General features: G+C 38.5%; 2 protein-coding genes across 2 annotated transcripts in view; one reads left to right on the top strand and one right to left on the bottom strand.

Moving 5' to 3' along the window:
• CCDC40 (coiled-coil domain 40 molecular ruler complex subunit) overlaps positions 1-24590 on the bottom strand; it is a 31585-nt gene extending 6995 nt beyond the window's left edge. Inside the window, exons 1-15 of the mRNA XM_083357239.1 lie at positions 24534-24590; positions 23203-23266; positions 19952-20257; positions 17684-17813; positions 16227-16414; positions 14932-15015; positions 14627-14846; positions 12481-12638; positions 10486-10608; positions 9714-9835; positions 7871-8114; positions 7253-7435; positions 4257-4502; positions 2655-2868; positions 1489-1658 (exon numbers count right to left, since the gene is read on the bottom strand). Of these exons, the coding sequence (XP_083213365.1) occupies positions 1489-1658; positions 2655-2868; positions 4257-4502; positions 7253-7435; positions 7871-8114; positions 9714-9835; positions 10486-10608; positions 12481-12638; positions 14627-14846; positions 14932-15015; positions 16227-16414; positions 17684-17813; positions 19952-20257; positions 23203-23266; positions 24534-24550 (2469 nt within the window). The 5' untranslated portion in view covers positions 24551-24590. The remainder of the gene's footprint in view (positions 1-1488; positions 1659-2654; positions 2869-4256; positions 4503-7252; positions 7436-7870; positions 8115-9713; positions 9836-10485; positions 10609-12480; positions 12639-14626; positions 14847-14931; positions 15016-16226; positions 16415-17683; positions 17814-19951; positions 20258-23202; positions 23267-24533) is intronic.
• A 248-nt stretch (positions 24591-24838) lies between these two features.
• Positions 24839-25681, top strand: RMI2 (RecQ mediated genome instability 2; the record flags this gene model as incomplete). Its single annotated transcript, XM_083351117.1, is given in 3 exon segments — positions 24839-24873; positions 25163-25227; positions 25230-25681. Coding segments are annotated over 3 exon segments (552 nt in total).
• Between the last annotated feature and the right edge of the window lie 1408 nt (positions 25682-27089).

The raw sequence follows: 27089 nt of genomic DNA, 5'->3' as shown, positions 1-27089 counted from the left end.
TCAATTTTACATAATCTAGGTGCAGTGACAAACAGTGTGCACAGAATTTAATGTTATAGATTTATATGTGGGCATTATATGTTGGTAATCTTATTTTAATCCCTTTTTAAATAATTCTCTAGTAGAGAATTATCTCATTAGTATTTTTTCATAGTGGCTTCATTGACTTCTTTACATATATTCACATATCAGAGCTTGTGTTCTTGGAAGTCTATTCTTAACATGTCTTATCTAGCCTATCAAACTAAACAATTCAGTATCTTTGTGAAGTTTGGCTATTTTGTTTCAATATGCTTCTCCTTATAATTATTTCCAAAGAGCTGATTATTTGATGTCATCAGAAAACCAGTCAAGATTATTGAGAAATAAGTTAATTACAGGTAGTCCTTGACTTACAGCAGTTCATTTAATAGCCATTCAAAGTTATAACAGCAGTGAAAAAAAATATTTATGAACTTTTTTCACACTTATAACCATTGCAGCAGCCCCATAGTCTGGGCTTGGCAACTGATTCAAATTTATGACAGTTGCAGCGTCCAACCTTTTGTGACCTTCTGACAACAAAAGTCAATGGGGAAGGCAGATTCACTTAACAACCATGTCACTAACTTAACAATTGAAGTGATTCGCTTAACAACTGTGGCAAAAAGATTGTAAAATGGGGCAAAATTCACCTAACAACTGTCTCACTTAGCAATAGAAATGGTGGGTTCAATCTTGGTTATAAGTCAAGGACTATCTGTATTTTTTTTCCTGAGGATCTCCTTTCTGCCTCCTTCTCTAGAACAGCATTTCCCAACCTTAGGAACTTGAAGATGCGTGGACTTCAACTCCCAAAATTCCCCAGCCAGCTATGCTGGCTGGGGAATTCTGGGAGTTGAAGTCCACGCATCTTCAAGTTCCTAAGGTTGGAAAACGCTGCTCTAGAAACTGAATGATCTAGACCCGTGGAGGCGAACCTATGGCATGAATGCCACAGGTGGCACGCAGAGACCTCTCTGTGGGCACACGTGCTGTTGCCCCAGTCCTAGGCCTTCAGCTGGGTTTTATAAAAACTTTTCGCTTTTAGGCCTCTGCCGCCGTGTGCAAAAAAAAAAGGTTCAATCAATCATTTTCAACTTCTTGCGGGGAAAAAAAAAAGGTCTCGCAAAGTTGGAATTGACTGAACTTTTTAGTCACACCCCGTCTGCTGTTACCACCGCAGCCACACCCACCCAATGGGCCACGCCCACCCGGCACATGACGATACATAAGTGGGTTTTGGGTTGCAGTTTGGAAACTTGATCTCTAAAAGGTTCGCCATCACTGATCTAGACCAACTATTTATATTACGTATGCAGTCTTTTACTGTGAAATATTGTCATTTCTTCTCTGTTCACAAAGGGATGCAAGCTAGTTATAAAAATCTCCTTTTTTGTAGTTTTAGCAGTACTGAAAAACATAGTCAAAACCTGATTTTGTGAGAAATAAATCTAGGCCAAGGAATACCTTGAGGGAGCGCACAAATTCATTTTCCATGATGGTGTTTCCTTGCTGTAACTCATTAGAATTCTCACTATTCTTATTGATCAATAAATGCAGCTTCACCAGATCATTAGACATATTTTTCATGTGTCGCTCAATGTCCTTCAGTTCATTTTTCTCCTGCTGAATATCATCTGAAAGGACAGGATAAAATTCTTTAAGATGTAAAATGGTCCAAATAACACGAGAGGTGGAAGGGTTGGAATAAAATGTGTAATATATGGGGAAGTTGATACTATCAGCAGGAATGGAGGGGGGAAATCGAGTCTGCACACTCAAAATCTGCATACTGTATAAAAATAAATGTGCTTTTTAAAATCCCAGATTAAGAATCAGACAAATATTGAACCGAATATATGTAAAAATGAAATGGCATTAAAATACATGTAATCTTCGAGTTACGAGTGGAATGGAGCCTGCCCATTCCACTTGTAACTCGAAAACTCGTAGAGTGAATCTCATACCTCAAACAAGATCACTCCCTTGCTTAAGACGCGTGCAGCTCATTAAGTGAACATGAGGTGTCTCGGTGGGGAAGGCCTTGGGGGCCTGTTCCATCACTAGGCCCTCCACTAAGATACATCATGTTTCCCCCTACCTTCCTGCCGCATCAGACTCACCTGGAAAAGATCTGTCTCCTCTCTGCCGCAGTTCCTGCTGCTGTTGCTGCCCAGATCTGAGGCTGAGGGACACTTCCGTGGCCCACCAGATGCCTCATCGGGACGTCGGAGGCCTTTTCCAGGCTGCTGCTGCCACCCAGAAACAATCCACCGGAGAGCGATGTAAGCATCCCCAGCCTCAGATCTGGGCAGCAGCGACCTGGCAAAGGCCTCCGGAGGCCAGATCAGGCTGTGAGGGAGCTGCGGAAGTGTCCCTTGACCACAGATCCGGGCTGCAACGGCCTCAAAAAGGCCTCCAGAGCCTGGATCAGGCCATGGGGGGTGGGGGTGGGGGCAGAAGCATCCCTTGGCTTCAGATCTGGGCGGCAGCAGCCTGGAAAAGGCCTCCAGAGCCTGGATCGGGCCGTGGGGGGCCATGGAAGCTTCCCCTGGCCTCAGATCCAGGCAGCAGCGGCCTGGAAAAGGCCTCTGATGCCCCGATCCAGTGTTGCACTTACATGTTGCACTTACTCTCAACACGTAGTTTCTTTTGCTCCTTGATTGTGATCTCTTTCTTTAGCATATCTAAGGAAACCAGCTGCTCTTCTCGTTCTTGAGTAAGCTTCACTAACTCCCTCTGTTGCTTCATCCAGTGTCTTTGGAGCTTCACTACCTCCAATTCCATTTCATCTATTTGTTTGGTGAGTTTTTTTATTTCAATTTCCAAAGGCCCCAATTCTTGTCCCTTGAATCAGAAGTATATAATGACTTGGATTTAGTTACTTGCATTCGATACAGTTTGAAAAACATTTTCCCCCAGTCAGGTAACAAAATGTCTGCAAACAAACAAAGAAGCTCAGAGAACACCAAGGACTCCACAGTTCAACCCTGAGCTACATGCATTCTTTTCCATTAATACCTAAAGTCCACCCATGAACATCTTTTTTTAAATTTAATATAAAATACTTTGTCCTGGTTTAGGGAATCCTTCCTAAAAAGAGAAAGTTATCCCATGTGCACTGGATAATAATATAGATTATTAAAGCATGGAAATACATGTTGAGAGGCAGTTTAAATTGTTATTGATAATCCACAATTAAATTAACACACAGAGATTGGTAGATTAATAATTTAAATCCTAACCAAGACTTAAAAATTATTAAAGTCAAGTCTGAGAATAAAGGTAGTTCCTAAAAGAATGGTGAGGTGTTGTTGGGTTTTTTTGGACAATCGGGGCATTCAATCTGATAAATTCAAAATTTCCAAACATTGAGGGAGTCCTATATAATGATATTGCTCCAAAAGTTACAATCACAATTGGTACATACAGTGCATTTCTTTTTACTACAAAGAGGTCATTTGCTGTTGTTCGTTACAGGCTGAAATTTCACTTTCATGCAATGAGTTGGCAAAGCTTGTTATAGAGCCACTAAAATAAAGCTTTGAGTTTCTTTAATACTCCTGATCTCAACCAATTCTATGTGGGGTTTTTATTGGATTTTCTTCCACAATCCTTCAAGCATTGATTATGTATTGGCATATTCTTCCAATTAACAAATTGGTTAGATTATTTCTTTTTTTATATAATCAGCCTTCGCCCTTGTTGTTTTCAAATGCTTTCCTTGATCGACTTCCTTCAATATGGGTTCTTCACTTTTCTTAATGTAATCATTCAAACTATGCTTTTCTTCCTCCAGTTTTTTTCACCTGTAGGAGTCATCTCTCTCCTTTAGCTTTTGGCAAATACAGACAATCAGTATCATTTTTCAGATGTAGAGCATTGGTTTTCTCATTTTCCAGTCCAAGTTATCAAGTTCCATCTGGATTCATTTAATTATTCCTGCTGTATACTGAATAACGGGAACTGCTCAAGTATTGGTTGCTTTAATAATGTTTCCATCTAGATTTGTTTAGCAGCTGAATAGAATAAATGCCAACATAAAGAAAGGCTAATGTGTGATGGTTAGAGTGCAGAACTGAATGGGGGATACATTTAAATATCCTTACTAATTAATGAATATACTAGATGTTTATGGGCTAGTGCTATCTTTAAGCTCAATAGAATTGGTATAAAAATGAGATAGCAAGCCATATATATTGCCCTGAGCAACCCAAGAAAAAAATAGAACATACCCCAAGTTGAGAAATCATCATTTCCAATTTCTTGTTGTACAAGTTGATGGTACCCTGTTTGCGTCCAATCAGGAGGTTACGTTTAGCAATCTCAGTCTCACTATGACTGATCTCGCTGTTTAACTCATCCAATTCCTTGTCCAGTTCTGAAAGATTCTTCTGAAGCATGTTCAGCTTATTATTTGTATTTGTTATGTCCAATGAGGTTTGAGCTGTTTCATTTTCAAGTTTGATAAGTTGTGTATCCTAGGGATTACAAGAAAAGAGAGATCAGAAAAAAAACATCTCTGTAAGGATAGCTAAGCAAGTATTTCAGTACTGTTAACAAATATCCATTACCAATAGAAAGCCTGGCTACAGCCATAGTATTACTCTAGACTTGCCAAATCATGGCAAGAACTCAAAAGGGCAGAGAAAAAAAAACATAATGCTAGAATAGGTAAAGGTAAAGGTTCCCCCGCACATGCGTGCTAGTCGTTTCCAACTCTAGGGGCCGGTGCTCATCTCCGTTTCAAAGCCGAAGAGCCAGTGCTTGTCTGAGGACGTCTCCGTGGTCATGTGGCCGGCATGACTAGACGCCAAAGGCGCACGGAACGCTGTTACCTTCCCACCATAGTGGTCCCTATTTTTCTACTTGCATTTTTACGTGCTTTCGAACTGCTAGGTTGGCAGAAGCTGGGACGAGTAACAGGCGCTCACTCTGTTACGCAGCACTCGGGATTCGACCCTCCAAACTGCCGACCCTCTGATCAACAAGCTCAGCGTCCTAACCCACTGAGCCACCGCGTCCCTAATGCTAGAATATTGAGATATAAACAATACCCACTTGCTCTTTCCAATATGTAACTGCACATGCATTGGTTTCACTTGAAGCATTTTAACAATTGTTATTTGAGAACCAATGATAAATAATAAATCACAATAATGTAATAATATTAATGTAAATAAATCTCCATCACTAATTTAGATTAGCCTGTAGCCAGAAACAGCCAGATGAACCTGGAGCCAATTTAGCTAGGCTCACGCTGTTGTGGATGCTATCCACTTCCTTAAACTCTATAGATTCAAAAGACTCTCAGATAATATTGCAAGATACTATTATGTAAATTGTGAGTCCAAATCAGAGCAAATTCGATCAATTTCACCTTCAAATAAGTTATGGTAGCCTTGGGGGAGATCTTTTCAACCTACATTTCTACATCCAATGTCCTTGCCAATTTTCTTTTTCGGAGTTGGGTAAGAAGAATGGCAAAACTGGTTGCCTGGTCATTCAAAAATTCCCCAAGCACCAGTTGGAAACTGATTGAATCCATAAAGTGCCAGAGAGAGACCAAATTAATTCGTCTTCCTTTCCTGCAATTGTTGGTTATGAAGCAAGGTTCAGGTTATGAAGCAAGGACTGTCCTTGGAGAAGGACTCAAAAAATGACCCCATATGGAAATGATAAATCAACTGTCACAAACTGAAAACTAGATCAAGCGTGTAACTACCTTTATGGGTTGGACTAGATATTACCAAGGTCAAACCCATCATTGTTATGGCTGCGATGAAATATTTAGACAGTTCCCACTCAGAGTGTTTAAAATCCCCAAGGATCATAAGCATTGGGGACTCCAAGCACCAGCTCTGATACCAGCTTGAGGACATTTCTTTTATTATCTCCAATATTGATGCCAGAGGTGAAGTTTATGCTATTTCTAGAAGTTTTATCTACAGAAAATAGTATTCTGTCTATCAGAAAGATCAGGGTCTTGATATTTATGTCAGAACTGGTCAATCAAAAATCTTCATATTACTTGCAGAAATTGCAAACATTTGTTTCTATGTCAGTTGGGCCGAGATCACAAAAGTTTGGCTAGAGGATGGTTCCAGCCCCAGATCATAAGGTCTCTCAAACTCCATAGATCTTTTCTTTATCTATAAAATGTAATCCTCATTTATCAATCACTTGTTCAAAATTAAGATGGCACTGAAAAAGGAGACTTACAACCAGTCCTTTAAATTGTGGCCATCATGGTGTCCTTCCAGATACATGATCATGAATTGAGTGTCAAGCAACCAGTGAGTATGTACAATAGTTTCAATATCCTGTGGTAACGTGATTGCCATCTGCAACCTTCACAGCCAACAAAGTCAACAGGCAAGGAAATTGCAAGCCATGGACATATGATGTCACACTTAATGATTCACTTAACAACTGCAGCTAGAACTAATGTTGTAAGTTGGCATGATCATGACATTTCATATAACAACTGCACTGCTTAGTGATGGAATGGCCAGTCCCAATCAGTGTCAGTAAGTGAGAACTACCTACAATTCTTTGTTAGCGAGAGCTATTCTCATGGAGCCCCTGTTCTAGCATCTTCATCAGCAAGAAGACAATAATTTAAAGGGGCAAATAATTCAAATTTTGGTAATATTTTCCTTGCATTAATCACTTTCAAAGCAATCCAGATTTAGTAAAACAGTCAACTAACAGGAGAATTCCTGCTAAATATATCATTACTCATAGGTAAATACAAATGCAAATACTTTTCCATTGTATAATAAATAAAACTACTGTAAGTTTGTGCACAATAGGAAAAATATTATCATAATCTAGCACCATTGTAATCATTGCAACTTCCACTAAAGATATTTCTACTTTGTACTTTTGGGGGTGAAAAAAGATGGTGTCCTGAGGCTCATCAAACATTATTTTCTTGTTTCAGCTGAAGCTTTCTGTTCTTGAAATTGAAATCCATCAGAGATTAAATGTAAAGCTAGAAGGAACCAAATATTTTTTTAAAAAATCAATTTAACAGGGCTTCCAGTAGCAAAACAGGAAGTCTTGTTTTAAGAATGTATCTTTATCTTTATTTGGTGGTAGGTGGAACCATACTTCAGTCTGAAAATATTATGAATTATGAACATAAAAGAGAGAGAGAAAAATACTTCACATACTTAAATACAAACCTCGTTCCCTTCAGCCCCAAATATGGAGGTGCTCTACGTACCAAAGTCAACATCGTATTCTGAAGTTTAGCTCTTATCTGTAAAAAGTATTTTGCTGCTTTATTTGATATCATCTGATCTTGCAACTTGGACATGATCTCATTTTCCTTTTCCTGTTTGGTTTGTGATCCTTTCTCGATTTCTCTACGAAGAACTGCCAATTCATTCATGCGAGCTGCTCGATCCTGGAATGGGAAATAGGGAACTTTTAGAAAGCAGATGACTTTAAACAGAGTAGAAGGCAGAATTCTGAATTACGATGAGCCATATTTGATGGCAAGAAACCACACTTAATTATTATCACAATTTATATAATTGCCTCTCCTATTGTAGCCTGTAGCCGGGGAGACAATTATATAAAGCGACCAGAAACATGCTATACCAATGTTCAGGACCAGAATCTCGGCTTTATCGCTTTCTTTCTCTATTGTTAGATTTTTTTTACAAAAATACGTTGAAACTATTAGGAAGCTTATATTAATATTTAAAATGGCAGGAAACTGGGGCCTAATTTTCAGCAATGATGTTTTGAAAAATCTTTGGGAGAATCATTTAAGTCATGTTTGCCCAATCAAACACTACAAGTAAACAAATAGCAGACTTTAGTCTGGAAATCTTACCGCAGTTGCCCTATTGAGGGCCTGCTCTGTTTCCTGAAGGGTACGGGTGTAAGCGCCAAATTCCACTTTCATGGCATCTTGTTTAGACAAGTTCTGTGCTATCAGCTTTCTGCTTGTGTTGGCATCGTTCTCTGAACGGTTCAGGATAGAAGCCAACAATTCATTCCTCTCTTCCTCCTTGATGATAGACTTCTTATAGACCTCAATTTCAGCCTCCAAAGATTTGAGTTTATGTCTGGAATCTCTAGGGGCAAAAAAGGAATAATTTGTAGCAAAATAATGACTATAAATGTCTCTGCTTTCAAATAAATAATTTTGGAAATGATTAGAAGACCGCAGTGGCCTTTTCAACAACTTCCTAGGCCACTGCTTCTTTGAAATCAGACACACAAAGGCATCATTCCTTCTTTGACTTGTATTATAAACAGTAATATAATAAAATGCAAACTAAAATCTATACCTTGAACTCACATGAGGTTTTTTGGTAGAACCCAGTTTGGTCTACAACTCAGGTGTTCCCTGATGCTCTCCATTCCAAATATCAATCAGCCCAACCTGCATCGCTTCTAAGACCAGATAGTCAGTTAAGTGCTGTCATATACTAAAACTCTAATAGTACAAGCATCTAATAGTTATATGCATTTCTAGATTCCAGTAATTCTTGTAATTACATAGAACACATTCTGTTACTGTATAAGCAGGAAATAAAAACTAGAGTATAGTATCCCTATATGGCAACTGTTCAGGTTCTGCCTCAAGATTTCCAGTGGGAGAGAATCCTTTCAACTGAAAACTACTCTTTAAATTTATAATAAACAATTTAAGCCCTTTGTATCTATCCCAGCTCCTGGAATAATTTTTAAAAGACTGGCCTTCCTTTATCAAATATTTGAATCATACCTCTGCAACCTCATCAGCTTTGCTTTGTTCAGTTTAAGCCTAACCATTGTGACTTGTTTGCCACAATTTTGGTGAGTGTATTGGTCCCCTTCTGACTTTTTTTTTAAATAGAACATCAAGAACTAGATTAACTATTCCAAATAAGTCTGATTGGAGTTGAATAACAAAGAACTATTAATTATCAGAACTTGGAAAAGGATAAGGAAGCCTGGAAAGAAATTATCATCTTCATTATAATCATCATAATCATTACAAAACATTTCTGCAGCAACATTTCACTTACAAGTTAAGATCTATGTACTATTGCAAAAGACAAGGCAAAAGTGGGTCAAAAAGCCCTTATAAATGAAGTAAAGTAATAAAAAATATTTTTATTCAACTTTCTACAAATAATATCTAAATTTAACTTTGTATGTATAAATACAACTATTGTGCACATGAATTTGTGTATGTGTGTATGTATAACTATGGATGTATAACCTTGTCCTGAAATTAGCCTCATACCAAATTGAAGGATAAATGTCAAGCCTAACCCTAATATTACATTCTCACTACTGTACTGGCAGTAGAAATCAGATAAGATAATCTTTATTGTCATTTTTTACTGTGGACACAACGGCACACATCAAAAATGAAATTTAGTTGCTCGCTCTCAAAGTGAAACACATACATGACACACACCTAAAATATACTATATACAACATACTGTATGTATAGACCCACACCCCTACAGAAACATAACAATAAAATATTAAATACTGTCCATCTTGAATATATAACAGAATTTTCTTCCCTAAAAGTTATCCTGGCAAACAATCCCAATGTAAACTAAGACTACTATTAACTTTGTCCTAAAGCCAAGACTATTCTAGGTGCTTACATTTTTTTCTGTCTTTCTGGAAGGTAACTAACACACCAAGAAACTGCTTATCAACCTAATTACCTTAGTGCTTCTTGCATAGCAGCATATGCCTCATCACGGCGCTTCATCCCAGTCAAACTGACAGTCCATTGGTGCAATAGTTGTTTTTTCTCTAAATTGATAGCTTGGATCTCTATACTTGCCTGCAAAAACAATGTAATGAAACACTATAGAAAAAATATAAATTCTCTTTCTGCTGACTTCTGCCTCTTTTCTTTTAATATAGCTCAGTGCCAGAGTTGTAAATTATTATTTGCATTTTCATATTTTAGATAATATGAAATTAAACCTAATCAGCAACAAATGTAAATTTATATCTACAAATTGAAGGAATTAAAACATGGCTGTTATATCCTGCACAGTGCTGGCTGCTGCTACAAGTAGGCGGCTGATGGCAATCGTATGATGAGAAGGATTTAGCATGTCTCCCCTCTTTCTCTATTAATCAATCCATAGACTCCCAAACAGTCATCCAGCAGGCCTCCTTGTACGCATAGCAAGATATAGTTTGTCCCAGAGGATTATAAACTACTGTGACAGTACATGTACGCATTCCTTAAACTTTTAATTGAAAGACAGATTATGAAGGCAGTGTACATTTAAAATACTATACTAAAAGTGGTTTGACAAATAAGTATCACTTAAAGTCTCATATGGACAGCTGCTATCTCTACCATCTCTATCAGTCTCTATCTCAGTGAGGGATTAACAAGGTAACCCTATTAAATATTACTATAATCTGTAATTCATTAAAAAAATCCAGCTGTAGGGAAAAAACGAGATAATGTCTTACTTCTCCCACTTCTTGCCGTGTGATCCTGGTATCTTCTGCCTGAGCCATGTACTGTGCATCATAAAGAGCAATCTGTTCCTCTAGTTCATTAACTCTTCTTGTTAAGCGGTCGACATGAAGGTCCTAGGAAATTCAGATAATCTCATGATAATAGCATGGACTCTCTTCCTATGCACTTAGTCTAGGACTCAGGGTAGACAACCTCGGCACTTTTATGACTCATGGACTTCAACTCAAATCCATGAGTCATAAAAGAGCCGAGGTTGCCCACCCCTCTAGGTAACAAGCAAGATAAGAGAAACAGCGGCATGCATGCTCTCTGTATGCACTGCACTACAGGTAGTCTATGACTTATGACTCTTCACTTAACAATAGATCAAAATTATGATTGGCCTCAGAACAAGTAACTTATGAACTGTCCTCAAAGTTACAACCATTGTCCCAGGCCCGCAATCACATGATCACAATTTGGGCACTTTGGCAACCTGCTTGCATTTGCGATGAAGATTCTTGCAGTCACGTGATTATGATTTCCAACCTTCCCAGCCAGTTTCCGACAAGCAAAGTCAATTAGGGAAGACAGATTCCCTTAATGACCACATAATTTCCTTAACAATGGAAGTAAAAATAGTTGTAAAATTGGGTCTGGTCACATAATGACTCACTTAATGACCAAAATTCTGGTCCATTTATGGTCATAAGATGAGGACTACCTGCATATTCAGTGTGTTTGAATTACTGTTACAGTCTCTGGGGACCTTTTCAGTCTTCCTTATAGTTCTTTTGCTCAAAATCATTTTAATGAAGTAAGTTTTACAGACAAAAGGCTTTTTCAGTCATACCCAGTTATTAGTTGTTTGTGAAGTGCGGTCCCAACACAGCGGTCAGGTGACGATGGGAGGCTCACTTAGAGAGACAACTTTAAATCATTAGCAAAGGCCATGTCAAAATAAGTAATAAAGTCATAGGAGTTTCTAATAATGTGTATCACACTTTACATAAAGTTTGGCACTAGGAGAGTTTGTAATTCCATGTGGACTACTAAAAGATGGAGAAAAAAAGATTAGGTTCAAAAGTGAACTAAACAGAGTACTCTCTGCAGTCATACTCTCCCAGCATTAGCTCTTTTGTAAAATAGGATTTTTTCCCCGTTTGATACAATTGTTTTAAAAATAGGTGAAGTCAGGTCAATCAATTAAAAGCAGTATGTTGATAATTAACATAATTAACATACATACAGATCTGCTAATACATGAAATGTAGTCGAGCCTTTATTACCATGGATTTTATCACTTTAAGGGACAATTGCATTAGAGAGTAAGAAATCAATTTTATGATTCTGAATGCAACTTACATTTAATATGTCCCTCTATGTATAACTTGCTGTCCTTTTTTCAGGGGGTACACCTGCAACTTGAAAGATCTGAACTCCAATAATTCCTTTTGCACCATACATAGTACAGGTTAATTTTGACTGTGCAGTACTAGACATTTTTCCTGTTCTTGTATATTGTAAAATAAAATTAGTATAGATTATGATAACTCTCAGGAATCACACTATAAAGACTACAGTTAAAGTGCACTGAAGTGCAGCTAAGTCTTACATAATGGTACATGTGGGACAAATACAGTCTGTCATGTAGAAACATAATTGTGTAAGTTCATAATGAAACTGATACAAATGACATCATTGCACAGTGTTGTTATTTGCACAATGACATTATCTGTACAAAATATTCTCATGGCTTGTAATAAATGCCAAAATGAAGATAGCACAAAATTTGAATGGGTCAATAAAGCTCACCAAAGAAATTAAGTCCTGAGGTTGATTTCTGTGGAACAGTAACAACAAAGCCATCTCTAAGAACAGAGAGCATGAAAACAAATCTCATGAGAAGTGGCTAACAGGAAATAAACCTGAGCAGGTTTAAGAGAGGAAAAGGGAAGGTGCACAGAAAGAAGAAAGAGTTCTAAAACTGGACTATTGCTAAATACCTGCTTTTGTTTTTCCACTTCTGCACGCATCCTCTCCACTTCAGCCTTTTTGACAGTTCTCTTCATTACAGCTATATCATCACGGACATCTTGGTCCATGTTCTGCATGTAGAAAAGGCGCAGGGACAGGTTTTCGATCTCCATTTGAACTGATGAAACTAAAGAAACAAATGAGAAATTATACACATACGCACACACACGCAACTTTGCCGCTTGTGTCAAGCCCATCTAATGATAAAAGAACTAAGGAAAGCAGCATTCCATGGAAACTTAATAACTTTTTTGTACAGGAGGAGGACATGACTCTTAGATTTCAACTTCAGAGTAAGAATTATACAAAATTATATATACAGTGTGTGTGAATGTATATATGTTAACATAACATAGAATGGAGCTGGAAGGGACCTTGAAGGTCTTCTAGTCCAGCCCCCTGCTCAAGCAGCAGGACCTATACCATCTCAGACAGGTGATTGTCCAGTCTCTTTTTTAAAACTTCCAGCGATGGAGCGCCCACGATTTCTGGGGGTAAGCTGTTCCACTGGTTGATTATCCTCACTGTCAGGAAGTCTCTCCTTAATTCCAGGTTGCTTCTCTCTTTGTTCAGTTTCCAACCATTGTTTGTCATCCTTCCTCTGGTGTTCTGGTGAATAATATGACCCCTCTTCTTTGTGGCAGCCCCTCAGATACTGGAATACTGCTGTCATGTCTCCCCTATTTCTTCTTTTCTTTAGATTGGCCCAACCCAAGTTCCGCAGCCGTTCTTCATATGTTTTTGTCTTCAGGCCATTGATCATCTTAGTTGCTCTTCTCTGAATTTTTTCCAGACTCTCAATATATCTTTTTTATGATATGGTGACCAAAATTGGCTGCAGTATTCAAGGTGTGTTCTTACTAGGGCTTTATAAAGTGATACTAGTACTTTGTGTGATCTTGATTCTATGCCTCTGTTTATACAACCCAGGATTGTATTAGCTTTTTTGGTTGCTGCTGCACACTGCTGGCTCATAGTTAAGTGATCGCCCACTAGGACTCCAAGGTCCCTCTCACAGTTACTGTTTTTGAGCCAGGTCTCGCCCAATCTGTTTCTGTTCCTTTGGTTTTTCCTGCCTAAGTGTAAAATTTTGCTTTTCTCCACATTGAAACTCATCTAGTTGTTCAACTTTGCTAAGATCTTTTTGGATCCTGAGTTTGTCTTCTGGGGTGTTGGTTATTCCTGCCAGTTTGGTGTCATCTGCGAATTTGATGAGTTCCCCTTCAATTCCCTCATCTAAGTCGTTTATGAAGATATTGAAGAGTACTGGGTCTAAGATGGAACCTTGTAGTACCCCACTGCTTACTTCTCTCCATGTGGATGTGGTGCCATTGAGGACTACTCGTTGAGTATGGTTTGTCAGCCAGCTACAGATCCATCTGGTGGTGAAGTTGTCTATTTCACTTTTTTCTAGCTATGTGTAAAATGTATTTGTTATATATTATATAAAAGACTGAAATATAGATTCAAGCTGATATAATATACCGTATATGACAAAAACAACTATTATATAATCTCCAAACATATAATATCTTTGCCTCACAGATAAAGCAATTTTTTTTAAAATCCCATTTATATCCCGCCCTTCTCCGAAGACTCAGGGTGGCTTACAATCTAAGGACCACAAATCAATGTGCTTAGCAATAGCCTTCATTCTATGTATATGCCTGCTTATTAGGGCTTTCGGCCCCCCCACCAAGTGGCATTTTTACAAAGTCAGCTTATTGCCCCCAACAATCTGGGTCCTCATTTTACCTACCTCGGAAGGATGGAAGGCTGAGTCAACCTTGAGCCTGGTGGGACTCGAACCTGCACTAATTGCAGGCAGCTGGTGTTACTTAAGGAGGCATTAGCCCACTGCTCCACCAAGGCTCTTTTGCTCTTGCAAGATATGTACAGTTAACTTTTAATTGTAAGTACACTGTTATGTTATACCAAATAAATACCATTGTATTCTGGTTTGCTTGGAGACAAACACCACTGACTAGGAATTCTATATATTCACAGCATGCTTCCATTTCACAACACATCATTCACCAATCCCTAAATTACTGAACTAAAATTTATTAAGCAGTGGCTAATGTATAATAAGACAACTCTGCAACAGTGGATCACCTCTTTTCCGTTCGTCCTGAGTGCCCTTGAATGTCTTCTTATATGTGTCCCTAAGGTCATGCAACTCCTCCTCTAGCTGCCGCCGTGTCATGGCAATCTGAGAATGGCAACTGTGGTTCTTCTCCAGTTCCATCTGCAGCCGGGCCAACTGCTGCTGAAAGCTATACAGGAGCACACCAACTTCTTCCCTCTGCTTTTTCCCACTCTTTATGGCCACTGCCTGCAGTCATGAGAAAGAGGAAATGAGCCAGCAAAAATGCCAAGATACGAGCAGAAATAAGTTCCAAGCAAAAAAAACACCATACCAACTCTTGTATTTCATCAGCAAGCTTTCCTTTCTGTTTGTTGAGATAGGTCTTCAAAGCAGACTGGAATCTTTTCATTAAGGGCTAAAGAAACAAGGAATAATACATTAATACTATATTTCCCAAGCTAAAAAATAAAAATAAAAAATGACTCCAATGCAAATAACTGCTTTTTTTTTAACAAAGATTTTCTTTTGGACACTTTTTTGGTTCCAATCTCATGCATGGCAATAGTTTCTTTGCATGATGAAATAAAAACTAGACTGAATAGCTTAGGATCACACTGAACAACCAGCCTTCCCCATCTTCAAATTTTCACTTATGAAAAATTGATAATTGGTACGTTACAATAAAGAATTGGCCAAGCTAAAAATACGTGTTGCAAAATGTTGCAACTGAAAGTTGTAGTCTTCACAGGTTCAGAGGCCATCATATTTTTGTAACAAATTGCAAAAATAAATGATAACTTCAGTAAAACAAAACAAGTTTGCATTCTAACACTATGATAGCTTCTCTACCAGTGATGACTACTCATTTAGTATGGGAAGATAGTAAGAATATGTTATGGCAGTAGAAGCTGTCAGCAAGCATCCCTGTAGGCTGTCTTGGTCTAGATCAGACATGTCAAACACAAGGCCCGGGGGCCGGATGCGGCCCGCAAAGCCATCCTGGAAACAGTGAGGGAACGGCCCCCACTGCCTTGGCCCTGGCCCAGAGACCCTCCTTCTGCCAGAGACCCCTCAGATCTGTCCCACTCCTGCCCAGGCCCCCATAGGCACCCTTGATGCGAATGATGTAGAGGTGGCCACGCTCACCCAGTAGGCCATACGCACTCTGGCCACACCCACCCAGTAGGCCACGCCCACCCAGACCACACCCATCCGGCCCCCTGAGGGCAACCGTAATGCTGATGCGGCCCTCAATGAAATTGAGTTTGACACCCCTGGTCTAGATCAGTGTTTTTCAACCTTAGTAACTTCAACTTCAACTCCTAAAATTCCCCAGCCAACATCTTAAAGTTGCTTAAATACATCTTAAAGCTGATGAAGTTGAGAAACATCGGTCTATTTGGAGGAAATTATGTGGCGTGCCACCAAAGGCCACATCATACCTCACTCATAGTCAGTGGTGTCACACCTTTAATCCTTTAATTCCACCCTCACCCCCATGGGAGGATAGTATAACACTATATTAAATTTAACTTAAATAAATTAAATTTAACAAATACATTTTTAAGACATTTGCTGTCCATTTTGCAGCTATTAGCACCAGAGTCTAATTTAGAGTTTTCTTACGTGATTTGGATCTAACACAACAAGCTGGATTTCTCTCCCTGCCTCTCTGATGCCCAGTTCCTGCCCAGCGTAACATGCCGTAACTTCTCCATCAGGCTGTTGGGTGGGGCCACGCCTACTGACTTCAGAAGTCATCTGCCGAACAGCAGAATCAAGATGGGAAGGGAAAACGGCTGATTGAGTGACCTCTGAATCTGGAGAAAAGAGGGATGATTCCAGAGGATGCAAGTTCTTTAATTTACAAATAAAAATTCTCCAAAAATGCTTTGCTTCGAATAACACTTATTTATCTAATAATTGTGATATTATAATGAACAGAAAGCATAATCAAAGAAGGCCATTAACACAGGGGAATTGAAAATAGATACAATTTATATGTCACTCTGACAAAAGTTCATTTTGCCATCCTTCATTTTTAAATGCACTTTTTGGAAGAAAGAAATGGAAACCAATAATAATAATAATAACAACAACAACAACAACAATAATAATAATAAATTGGAAGGGACCTTGGACGTTGGAAGGGACCTTGTTGTAATCCAAGCTCCCATCTCATGATCCTAGACTGATTTGTTGGAACTTTTTGGAATTCAGGATGACAAAATAGGAATATTTTAGTTTGGGTGGAAGTACTGTTTGTTTGCTGGTTATTTGAACCTGATTTTGTATTAAATTGTAAGGCAGGCATTAACTAAATGTCAATTGTTTAATAGAATATATAATTTCATTGTAATATATAGTCACATTTAGTGACACTGCTCTGCTTCAGTTGCTGTGTTTTCAAATGCTATAGAGAATGTTTCTATTTATTTTTATGATTATCATAATTCACTTTAAGCAAATAGAAATAAATTAAATTCAATAAATAAACAAAACCTACATATATCAAACAATGTATCTTTTTCTAATGATTCTTCTGAATTATACATGGCAAACTATGTTTCCCTTGTTCCATTTTTAATGCATTTTTTCCACATTCCTACTTTTATTCCATTTCTGTTCATCTATTTACTGTATATTTTTATTACATTATACTGGTTATTGCTATTTTTCAAGTTTGATGTATACTGCTTTATGTAGCTGAGTGTGAGTATAAATGCTGTACATGCAAACATAAAGTAATATCTCTGCGTATGCTATTCATATTCAGTTACAAAAACTCCTAGTTGAATTCCTGACCTCCTATATATTCAATATATAGGTAGATAAGAATATAATTGCTATTAACCCCTTTCCGAATTATCAAGATTCTCAAAACACTTTCAGATACCAGACACTATATTTTAATAACAATAAAATAAAGCAGCCAATAATGGAGAATTTGATTTAGTGTTCTGATTAAGCAAGAATAAGCAGGAGTAAGGATTTTTGAACTGTGCCTCAATGGCAAAGATTCAATTGGATCTAAGGAACACATTAGTCCTATATAACACCATTCTAGCAAAGTAAGGGCTAACCTGACATTGCAGGAAGGTCCACGTGCACTGGAAATTCAGATTTTGCAGTGCTGATTCCAGAAGATGGCAAAGAGATTGTTACTTCACTAGAAAGAGCACTTTCCATACTTTTCTCTCCAGAAACATCAAGCTTTTCCAAAACAGAAAAAAACTTATCAGAAGACAACTTCAAAAGGAGTGTTCACGCTAAGAATGACTGATGCTATATAGTTTGTACTTGAATTTGTCATAGCAAATAAGAATGAAGATTGCTTATGGTTACATGAAGGCATGGGAGAGTGGTTTAAAAAATGTAATTAATATGGACAATAGGCGGCTTTTGGTGCACTAATTTTATTTTATTTGATACACTTGTATGCCATCTACTTTCAAATGCTTCTAGGCAGCTCACAAAAATATTTATTTATTTACAACAACATAAACTGCTTCAGTTAATCCTTTTCTAAGTGATTTACAAAAGCAATAGCTTATCTCAACTACATTCATTGAACTGAAGAAAGCATTAGATTGCAGCCTTCTATTTTACAGATAATGATCTAGTCCTCAATTATCAAAACAAAACAAAACAAAATGTTTTTCTCCATTTAGACAAATATGGGTTGCGAATTAATACTGACATCATTGAACACATCAAGGCATTTAAGTGCCTTGGAACTGTTTTCCTGGCTATCGGTTTACGTAAGGCCAAAATTTAATTCTTAAAAGGAAAGCCCAAAGGTGCTTTTTCAAGAGGCAACTGGATTTTCTTGTTTTTCTTTGAAGATGTTTCGCTTCTCATCCAAGAAGCTTCTTCAGCTCTGACTGGATGGTAGGGAATGGAAGGATTTATATTCCTTGCAGACAGCTGGTCATTTGCATTATTTTAGAGTCGTTGAGGCCACTTGGAGGTTAATCTGTGTCCTCAAGGTTACCTGAGTAATGCAAATGGGTATGGAGCTTTCTTGGAACTGTTGAAAGGATTGCGTTGTAGACTGGATATAGATGATGTTTTATCCTTCCCCCTGTTGAAAGGCTGTTCAGTTTTGACATAAATGGCCTCTTTGACCCCTCTTTCAAACCAGTGGCCCTCTTGGTCCAAAAGGTGGACTTTGCTGTCTCCACATTTTGGACTGAGAGGACCGCTGATTTGAAAGAGGGATCAAAGAGGCCATCTGTGTCAAAATTAAACAGCTTTCTTTCAACAGAGAGGGAAGGATACAACATCATCTATCTCCAGTCTACAACACAGTCTCAAGAATTCCAAGAAGGCTCCACACCGTTTGCACTATTCAGGTGACCCTGAGGTCACAGATAAACCTCTAAGTGGCCTCAATGACTCTCTAAAAGAATGCAAATGACCAGCAGTCTATAAGGAATATAAATCTTTCCATTCCCCACCATCCAGTCAGAGCTGAAGAAGCTTCTTGGATGAAAAGCAAAACGTCTTCAAAGAAAAACAAGAAAACTCAGTTGCCTCTTGAAAAAGCACTTTTGGGTCTGAGAATCTCCACAGACTTAAAAGGAAAGCCAAACCAAACATAGCTGCCACCCTAAGGCTTTTCCACAATAAAGGAGGTAATCATTTATGGGATAGACTAAATGTGTTTGATGCCAAAATACTGTAATAACTCAGTTATTCATTGATTTCCAAATAGAACTACAACTAGAAGCAATCCAATAAGGATTTTTTTAAAGAATGTATTTCTGTTCCCACAATGATAAATCAAATATAGCAATTAATTATTATTCCATTAATTATTTTAAAATATTCTGAGCACCGAAGTTCTATAACACTCAAGATTTTACAAGTTTTCCGAAGGCCCTAAAAGTGGAAGCTCTCACACAGAATACTTTACAATAATATAATAACCATCCAGTACGCATCTAAATCATTGTATTATAACTGAAGGCTCTGTGATTGGCCTAAGAGGCCTAAGGATTTTTTTGCTATACTCTGTATATGGCTCTAAAATCTCAGGCTGTGCACCTTTATCATCAACTCACTGAAATTGGCTACTGTGTCTGAATTATCAGTATGCATCTTGACAGAGTCTATATATTTGGGTCATCTAAATAGGTTTAAACATTATTTTTCTTAATGTTTATTTGCGTCTTATTTGCTCCCTTGGTTAATCTGGGACCAAGATCCCTCTTTGTTGTTTCAGGCAGGTTTTCTGAGATACAATAAGGCTAAACTGTGAACCTAATGAAACCTTAGGCTTTCTAGTTACCTGCTCTAACATCAGTTACTTGGACAAGAGATGGTCCTATTTGCTCAGAAATGCTTACCAATGACATACTTGACACATCCGTCTGTCCTGAGAATTTCTCATCAGAGGCTGTTATAAGAGCATCCTTTGCCCTTCCTCTCATGGATACCACGGAAGCACTGCCTTCTGTGGGCAAGGCGAGAGAATCTTTTGTTGCTTCCTCTTTGGTTATCATGGCAGCACTTCCTTCTCCTTCCTCAGTGGCCTCCATGCCACTACTTGTCCCCTTTTCTATAGCCACTGTAGGAGAAACTCTTCCTGCTTCTTCTGTGGTTATCAAGGGAGTACTAGCTGCTCCTTCCTCTGTTGCATCTCTGTCTTCTGGCTACAATAAGTGAAACAAACTCAAAAAGTTAAGTTTTGAATTTTGTTCCAATGACTTCTAGCACAATCTTATTGAACATGGGAAAACTCAACACAATAAAAAATGAATCAACAATATATTGGCATCTTAGACTTGAGCAGTCTGGAATGGACAATGATTGGACATTTTCAATCAGAAGATTGTTCTGTCTGATACTCAGGACATGAAAAACCAAGAAAGAGCAGTGCTGTTTTCATAGTCAGGAAGGATTAGATAGTAACAGGATACAATGCAATCAATGATCCACCGAATAGTATCAATTAAGAGTTCACAGATAACCCTTTAATATGTCAGTTATCCAAGTTTGTACTCCAACCAATGATGCAGAAAAAAAGAAAGTTGTAAATGTTATAATCAAATTCAGTGGAGGCTTTTATGGTTTTTTTTAACTGTAGGCAGTAATATTATTTACACTAGGTATTTACAGCAGGTATATACAACACCATCGTGATGCTCACCTACTGTATTATTGGGTTTCCTCCTAAGTCGTCCTTCCAGAGACTAACCCTCTCTTTTCTTCTGCTTATTCCCGTTCTCCCTCTGTCTTCCTTCTCCCCCCCCTTTTCTGAACTAGTACTAAAAGAGGAAGGTAGATCACCATTCTGATCATTATCAAATAAAAAAAATTACATGAATAGAATATTTACAGAAATATGGCAAGCAACAGAAGAATCCATATCTGGAGAACAGAGTGGTCAACAGATTGGAAGAGGTCGGTCTACATACCATATTATCAAAGAAAGGATACTTAGCACTACCTGGAGTCTTTTCAGCTTGTTCAGGGTAGGGCACAGCTCTAAAACAGCATGGGCTATACTGGTCAATGATGAGTGGAGGACTCAGGATGGGGGTGGTGCAACTATTCTAGCCCTCCTGAACTTCACAGCAGTGTTCAATATCATTGACCATGGTATCCTTCTGGACCGACTTCAGGGATTTGGAGTAGGAAGCAATGTGGTAATGTATACTCCTACCTGTGGTACTCCTACCTGTGCAGCCAGTTCCTGTTAGTGTTGATGGAGAAGGAGAGGTTGAGTTTTAGGTCCCTGCAATGTAAAGTGCCTCAAGGCTCAACCCTTTTGCCTCTCATTTTTTAACATCTACATAAAGCCCTGGGCTTCCACTCCTTGCTATACAGATGATGCTGTAGTTCTTCTGGGAGAAGTGTGTGGTAGTAGCTGTTTGTTCCTCTTTTTTAAAACTGCCAGAGGGGGTGTGTTCTGTGGGTGGAGGTGTGCTCTGATTGGGTGGAGGGTTAGCTGTGTTCTGATTGGGTGGGAGTGTGTTTTGAATGGGGGCTGTGTTCTGATTTGTGAGTCAGCAAACTTCATCCCTGTTCCAACACTTTAAAGCCACGGGACATGAAATTGATTTAAAAAAAACCAAAACTATCACCAAAATTGAACATTTTAACAACAGAATAATCAGAGAAGCCATTGAGATAGAAAAACGCTCCCACAGCATGAACAAACGAGATGATACCTCTCACCTACCAGCCATTTGGAAACCCGCCTTGATTGACAGACGAGTCCCAACCACCAAGAATGATACCAGACCCAAACTCATGATAACATCACATGACATCACCACCACACAACCATTCAAAAAGCAAATCCGAACCCACAACTATAACGACACACAACCACAAAACAGAAACCTAACTACAGCTGCAACATCAGCCACTTTAAACCCCTCCAAACCACACAATAAGCAAGCTGACACCCACTATAAAAACATGGCACCACCACAAACACGGAGCCGAACAAAAGCAGCACAACTCACCAGTTCAGGTCTAAGGCTGGCAGCTGAGACCAGCCCATCCACTCAAAACACATCCCCACCCAATCAGAACACAGCCCTCATTCAAAACACACTCCCACCCAATCAGAATACAGCTAACCCCCCACCCAATCAGAGAACACCTCCACCCACAGAACACACCCCCTCTGGCAGTTTAAAAAAGAAGAACAAACAGCCACTACCACACACTTCTCCCAGAAGAACGAAGCTGAAGCCACCAGCCTGAGGATGACGGGTGAGATTTCGTCGAAACGTTGCTCTTATACCTTCAATTCTACGTGGGGAAAAACCCGAATGACCAAAGATCTACATATATATATATACATACATACATACATACATACATACACATATAACATACACACACACACACACACACACACACACACATATATACATATATATATATATATGCTTTTGAATTAAATTCTAAACTTCTTTGGCTCATTCATATTCACCTAAATCAGCACATAATCAGCCCTGATGTTGTCATAGATTCAAATCTTCTTTTGCTTATGGTGGCAAGCTGGGAATTAGTTTGTTGTGAAGATGGGCAGAACACCAGTAAGCAGTTTTCTGTATAACATAGTGTAGCACAGAAGCACTCTATAAGAATGTTCCACTTGTAGATTGATGATGGATTAAAAAAATAGATTGCCTCATTTGAAGTCCTGCTGACTCACAAAAGCCAAACTAATTGAGTCTCTTTTCAACCCAGATTTTTTAAAAAAATCTTCCTACTTACCCCAAACTACTTTAGGACCTTTGGAATGTCAACCTTTATTAACCACAAGCCTTACCCCTGTCTTATGTTATGAGAAGGGCATCCTTAAATTCTGTGAGGAAACTTCAATGAGACCTAAAGTCCTCAGTTAGTCCTCCTAGATGAGGGAGAGACAAGAACATCTCTTCTACCAAAAACAAAGTGAGGATGATTCTTAGAAAGTTTGTGGTAAATATCTCACCTTGCTTTCCTCAGCTGACTATAACCATATATTTTGCTTTCTTGTTCTCCAATTTAAACATGTACTGCATGTATTGAAAATTTCTGATTTAATCTGTATTTGATTTTCATTTTCTCAAAATTTTCACACTGCTAACATTACCTCTTTATCTTTTGCATCTTCTTTCTTTTCTTCTTCTGGAATTTGTCCACTTTCTGATTCAGCACTTCATTTAAATGTAAAGAAAATAAATTATTTAATACTAACTCAAGCAGACTTTTAAATCACTCGCATAGGAAAGGGGGATCATACCAATATATCAAACATAAAATTATTATAAGCATCATTTCCAACTAAGAGGTGCAAAGAACTGACTGATATGACAAATCAAAAAAAAGTGAAAGTTGATTGATTAGAACAATCTGAAAGAATAATGGTACTAGATCCAAAGAGGCAGGTGAGAAAAGGCATATGGAAAATGGGAATAGTAATAAACATATGGGATAAGACAATATAACTCTCAAAGATTTGAGAAAAGAGATGTATGAACATGTTTAGGTTATAAGGAACAGGATAAAAATTTTCTTTAGATAATAGAAGAGCCACAAATTAAAATAGGGTTAAAATTTGGGAAGAAAACAGGTGTTAAAACTCCAAAGAAATATGGTACCAGGATAAATTATTAAAATAAACAGATTAAAATGAAAAAGAGGGCACCTACATTTCTGTAGAAGGCCAACATGCTCATAAACCTTTCTTAATCAAGACATATTTGAAGTGAGATGAAGAACAATTTGTCATGCGGGATTATTTTTTTTCATCTTGAATGGGAGCATGAAAGTTGACACCTATGCACAGCAATCTTATGCATTATTTATATAAAACTCATTTTCTTTGCTCCTTTCCAAAGGAAGGAACCAGTCTGGTCCAGCGGCTTTGTGAGTTTTTAGAGCCATCTTCGCCTGAAAGCCAATTGGGTGATTTTGGGTCAGTCACTCTCTCTCAGCCCAACCCACCTCACAGGGTTGTTGTTGTGGGGAAAATAGAAGGAAGGTGCATTGGATATGAGCACTGTCTTGAGTTGTTTTAAAAAATATTTAAAATGGGATGCAAATAAATAAATCAGTGAATATAAAATGTCCACTCCCCTATATTTCAGACTTCCTAAATATAACATAGTTTGCAGCAATCTGTCTATTTTGAGATTGAAAAATGCATGCAAAAAATGCTGCTTAGAAGACTGGCATGTGTTCCCAGATTTTATTTAAAACCGTGAGACTTGAAACCTTCATTTCAGAGTGACAACTGCTTCCTCCGGTCAACTACATATGCATGTTTGAGTTAATGCCATTTCCCAATGAATAACTACATCATTTTTGTTTAGCTTACTCAACTTTTCCAGCGGAACCCTCTACTCCCAATTTAAGTCCTTTTTTTTCCGCACCCTCTTTTTTAAAAAGGCTTTTAGTTCCCTTTTTTTTTTTTTTGCTCACCCGGCACTCGGCTCCATGCTTGCCTTCCGTTGCTAAGCGACGCTATCAACAGTCCGCGGGCTTCCTTTTCCTCGCTGCCCCGCCCCGACCTCTTCTCGGACCGTGCCAACTGATGGAAGGGGGGGGGTGCAAATCTGGACAGAACCATTTCTCAACACAGCCTTCAGTGACAAAACCGCGGCGTTGTTTCCCAACCTTAGCCATTCCCAGGTGTGTGTACTTCAAGTCTCAGAATTCCACAGCCAGCACAGTTTAAAGGGAATGAAAATTCTGGGAGCTGAAGTCCACGTATCTGGAAAACGCCAATGCTGGGAAACACTACTAGACAAAGCGTAGAAGGGTGAAGGCTGAGGTTCTGTGAAGCAAACGTAGAGTTAGAAAAGGTTAGACCAGGGGTAGGCAACCTCGGCTCTTTTATGACTCATGGACTTCAACTCCCAGAATTCCTGAGTCAGCACAGCTGACTCAGGAATTCTGGGAGTTGAAGTCCATGAGTCATAAAAGAGCCGAGGTTGCCTACCCCTGGGTTAGACTCTTTCACGGCCAAAACAAGCAAAAGCTGTTATTGGCTTGTTGAGGAATCAAATAATTTTACGTGACTCTAATTCGTCCCCCACCCCCACGTTCAGAAACAGAGAGCTCCAGTTTAACTCTCGCGATATTACAATAGTCTTCGAAACCATCATTCTCAGCGTACGGTGAAATTTGGCGGGAAAGAGATTGGCGGAATGACGGAGAAGTCTTGCTTGCAGTCGCCGCCGGTGAAGGTCCTGGCTGCGCAGCTGAAGCGGTGCCGCCAAGTCCCCGGCGGCTCGTGGTTGTTGGACCGGGAAGAGTACGGCCGTCCGGCGTTAGCTGTATCTCTGGTCTGGATGCAAGGCAAAGTGTTGACCGTAGAGCAGGATGGCTCGACTGTGCGGTTGCTGGACGACAGCGGCTCTTTCCTGGTTTCCGGCGTGGAGAAAGTCCCTAAGGGAAAACCTTGCCTCAGCCCTGGAAATTATGTGATGGTGATGGGCTTGGTACAGGGTTGCATCCCGGAACCTGTCCTTCAAGCCGTGAAGATGACGGATCTTTCGGGCAATCCTCTGCACAGGACTATGTGGGAGTTGGAAGTGGAAGACTTGCAACGAAGCCTCCTTTCGTGAATGAAGCTGGCATGTCAAAATGGGAATCATTTGCTGCATGTCTCCCAATAACAAAACAAATGGGATGGAAATGCCTGCACTATTTAGAAGGCATGGAATATTTCCATTTGCTTGCACAAAGTAATCTTTTATACTTGACCGCTCATGGATTGTTGCAAAGATGAAATATCCGTGTTGAATACATTCATTTCCCCTTTCTGGAGTGACCTTTCTTCAGGCTGGGCTTACCTTAAAGGAGTGCTGTGCTGCAGAATTCACTACAGACATCTGACTTCAGACATTACTCTTCAACAGATATGTAAAGACTACTCTTTTAAAATAATGATTCTGTCCACCCGAATGATTTACAATTCTAGGATAAAGCTCTTGAGTACTATAGATAAATGTTGAAGACTTGTTTTTAATGCATAATTTAATATTTCAAGTCAAACTGAGGGGTGGATAACATGCCCCACCCAAAATAGCAATATTTCAGAGAAACAATTGAATGATAAAGTTATGTTACAATAAAATTGCATATATTACTGGAATATGTTTTAATGTTTTTATAGTGAATAGTTGAATGGCACATTTATTGGAAATAAAATTTTTATATTTAATACATTATCTTTTTAAAAAAAGTTTACTATTAGAACCTTCAATGGTGGAATTGTCTGGATTTTGAAAAGAGCTTCAGTGCTTTAAACATTTCACATTTTTGCCTTCCAGCATGTTATTTTGATCATCTGAAAAGTGCAAAGAGTACCTGGCACTTCCAGTATCTTATTAAAAAAAGTGTTCTGCTTTGGCCAGCTATTTATTTAGTACTAGTTAATTTTATCTAGTTGCTAGTTAAAGTTATATTTAGTCTTTTATTCCAAGATAATATAAATTTTGTGGAATTTCTTTGGCTTCACTTCTTCAGAGTAATAGCTAATATAAACTTTAAAAATTATAAATTTTTGGATATTAGAGTATGTAATACTTGAAGGGTACTTTTAGAATATAATTCTGTTCCAATCATTTAGATATAAATAATTCAAAAGCCAAGCATTAAATAATGGAATAGGATTCATTCTCATATCTTAATAAAAAGGCATGAAAATTCCTTGCTAACAATTTTTAAAGAACATCTTCATATTTCGTATCTTGATGATTCTCAGTCATCCAGGTAGAGTTGTCTGTAAGCTGAGTCATGGCAACTCTACTTCTTTGTTTGTTGATTCAAAAAGTTTTGTTGCTTATTCAAATAGCTTCTTCAGTCTGACCAAGTTCTGGACCTGTGTCTGAACACCACTTATTTCTCTTAGAGAAATGGCTTCAGATAAAAACATGGCTGAGCTGTAGATTCCCACATGTCGCCGCCCATTGTTGCCAACCTATACATGGAAGAAGTGGAAAAGAAAGCACTCAGCTCCTAGGGGATGGC

This window comes from Vipera ursinii, assembly GCF_947247035.1.
Source record: "Vipera ursinii genome assembly, chromosome: 2".
Taxonomy (NCBI): Eukaryota; Metazoa; Chordata; class Lepidosauria; order Squamata; family Viperidae; genus Vipera; species Vipera ursinii.
The sequence above is the reverse complement of the archived record's forward strand: the minus strand, read 5'-3'. Positions and strand labels throughout refer to the sequence as shown.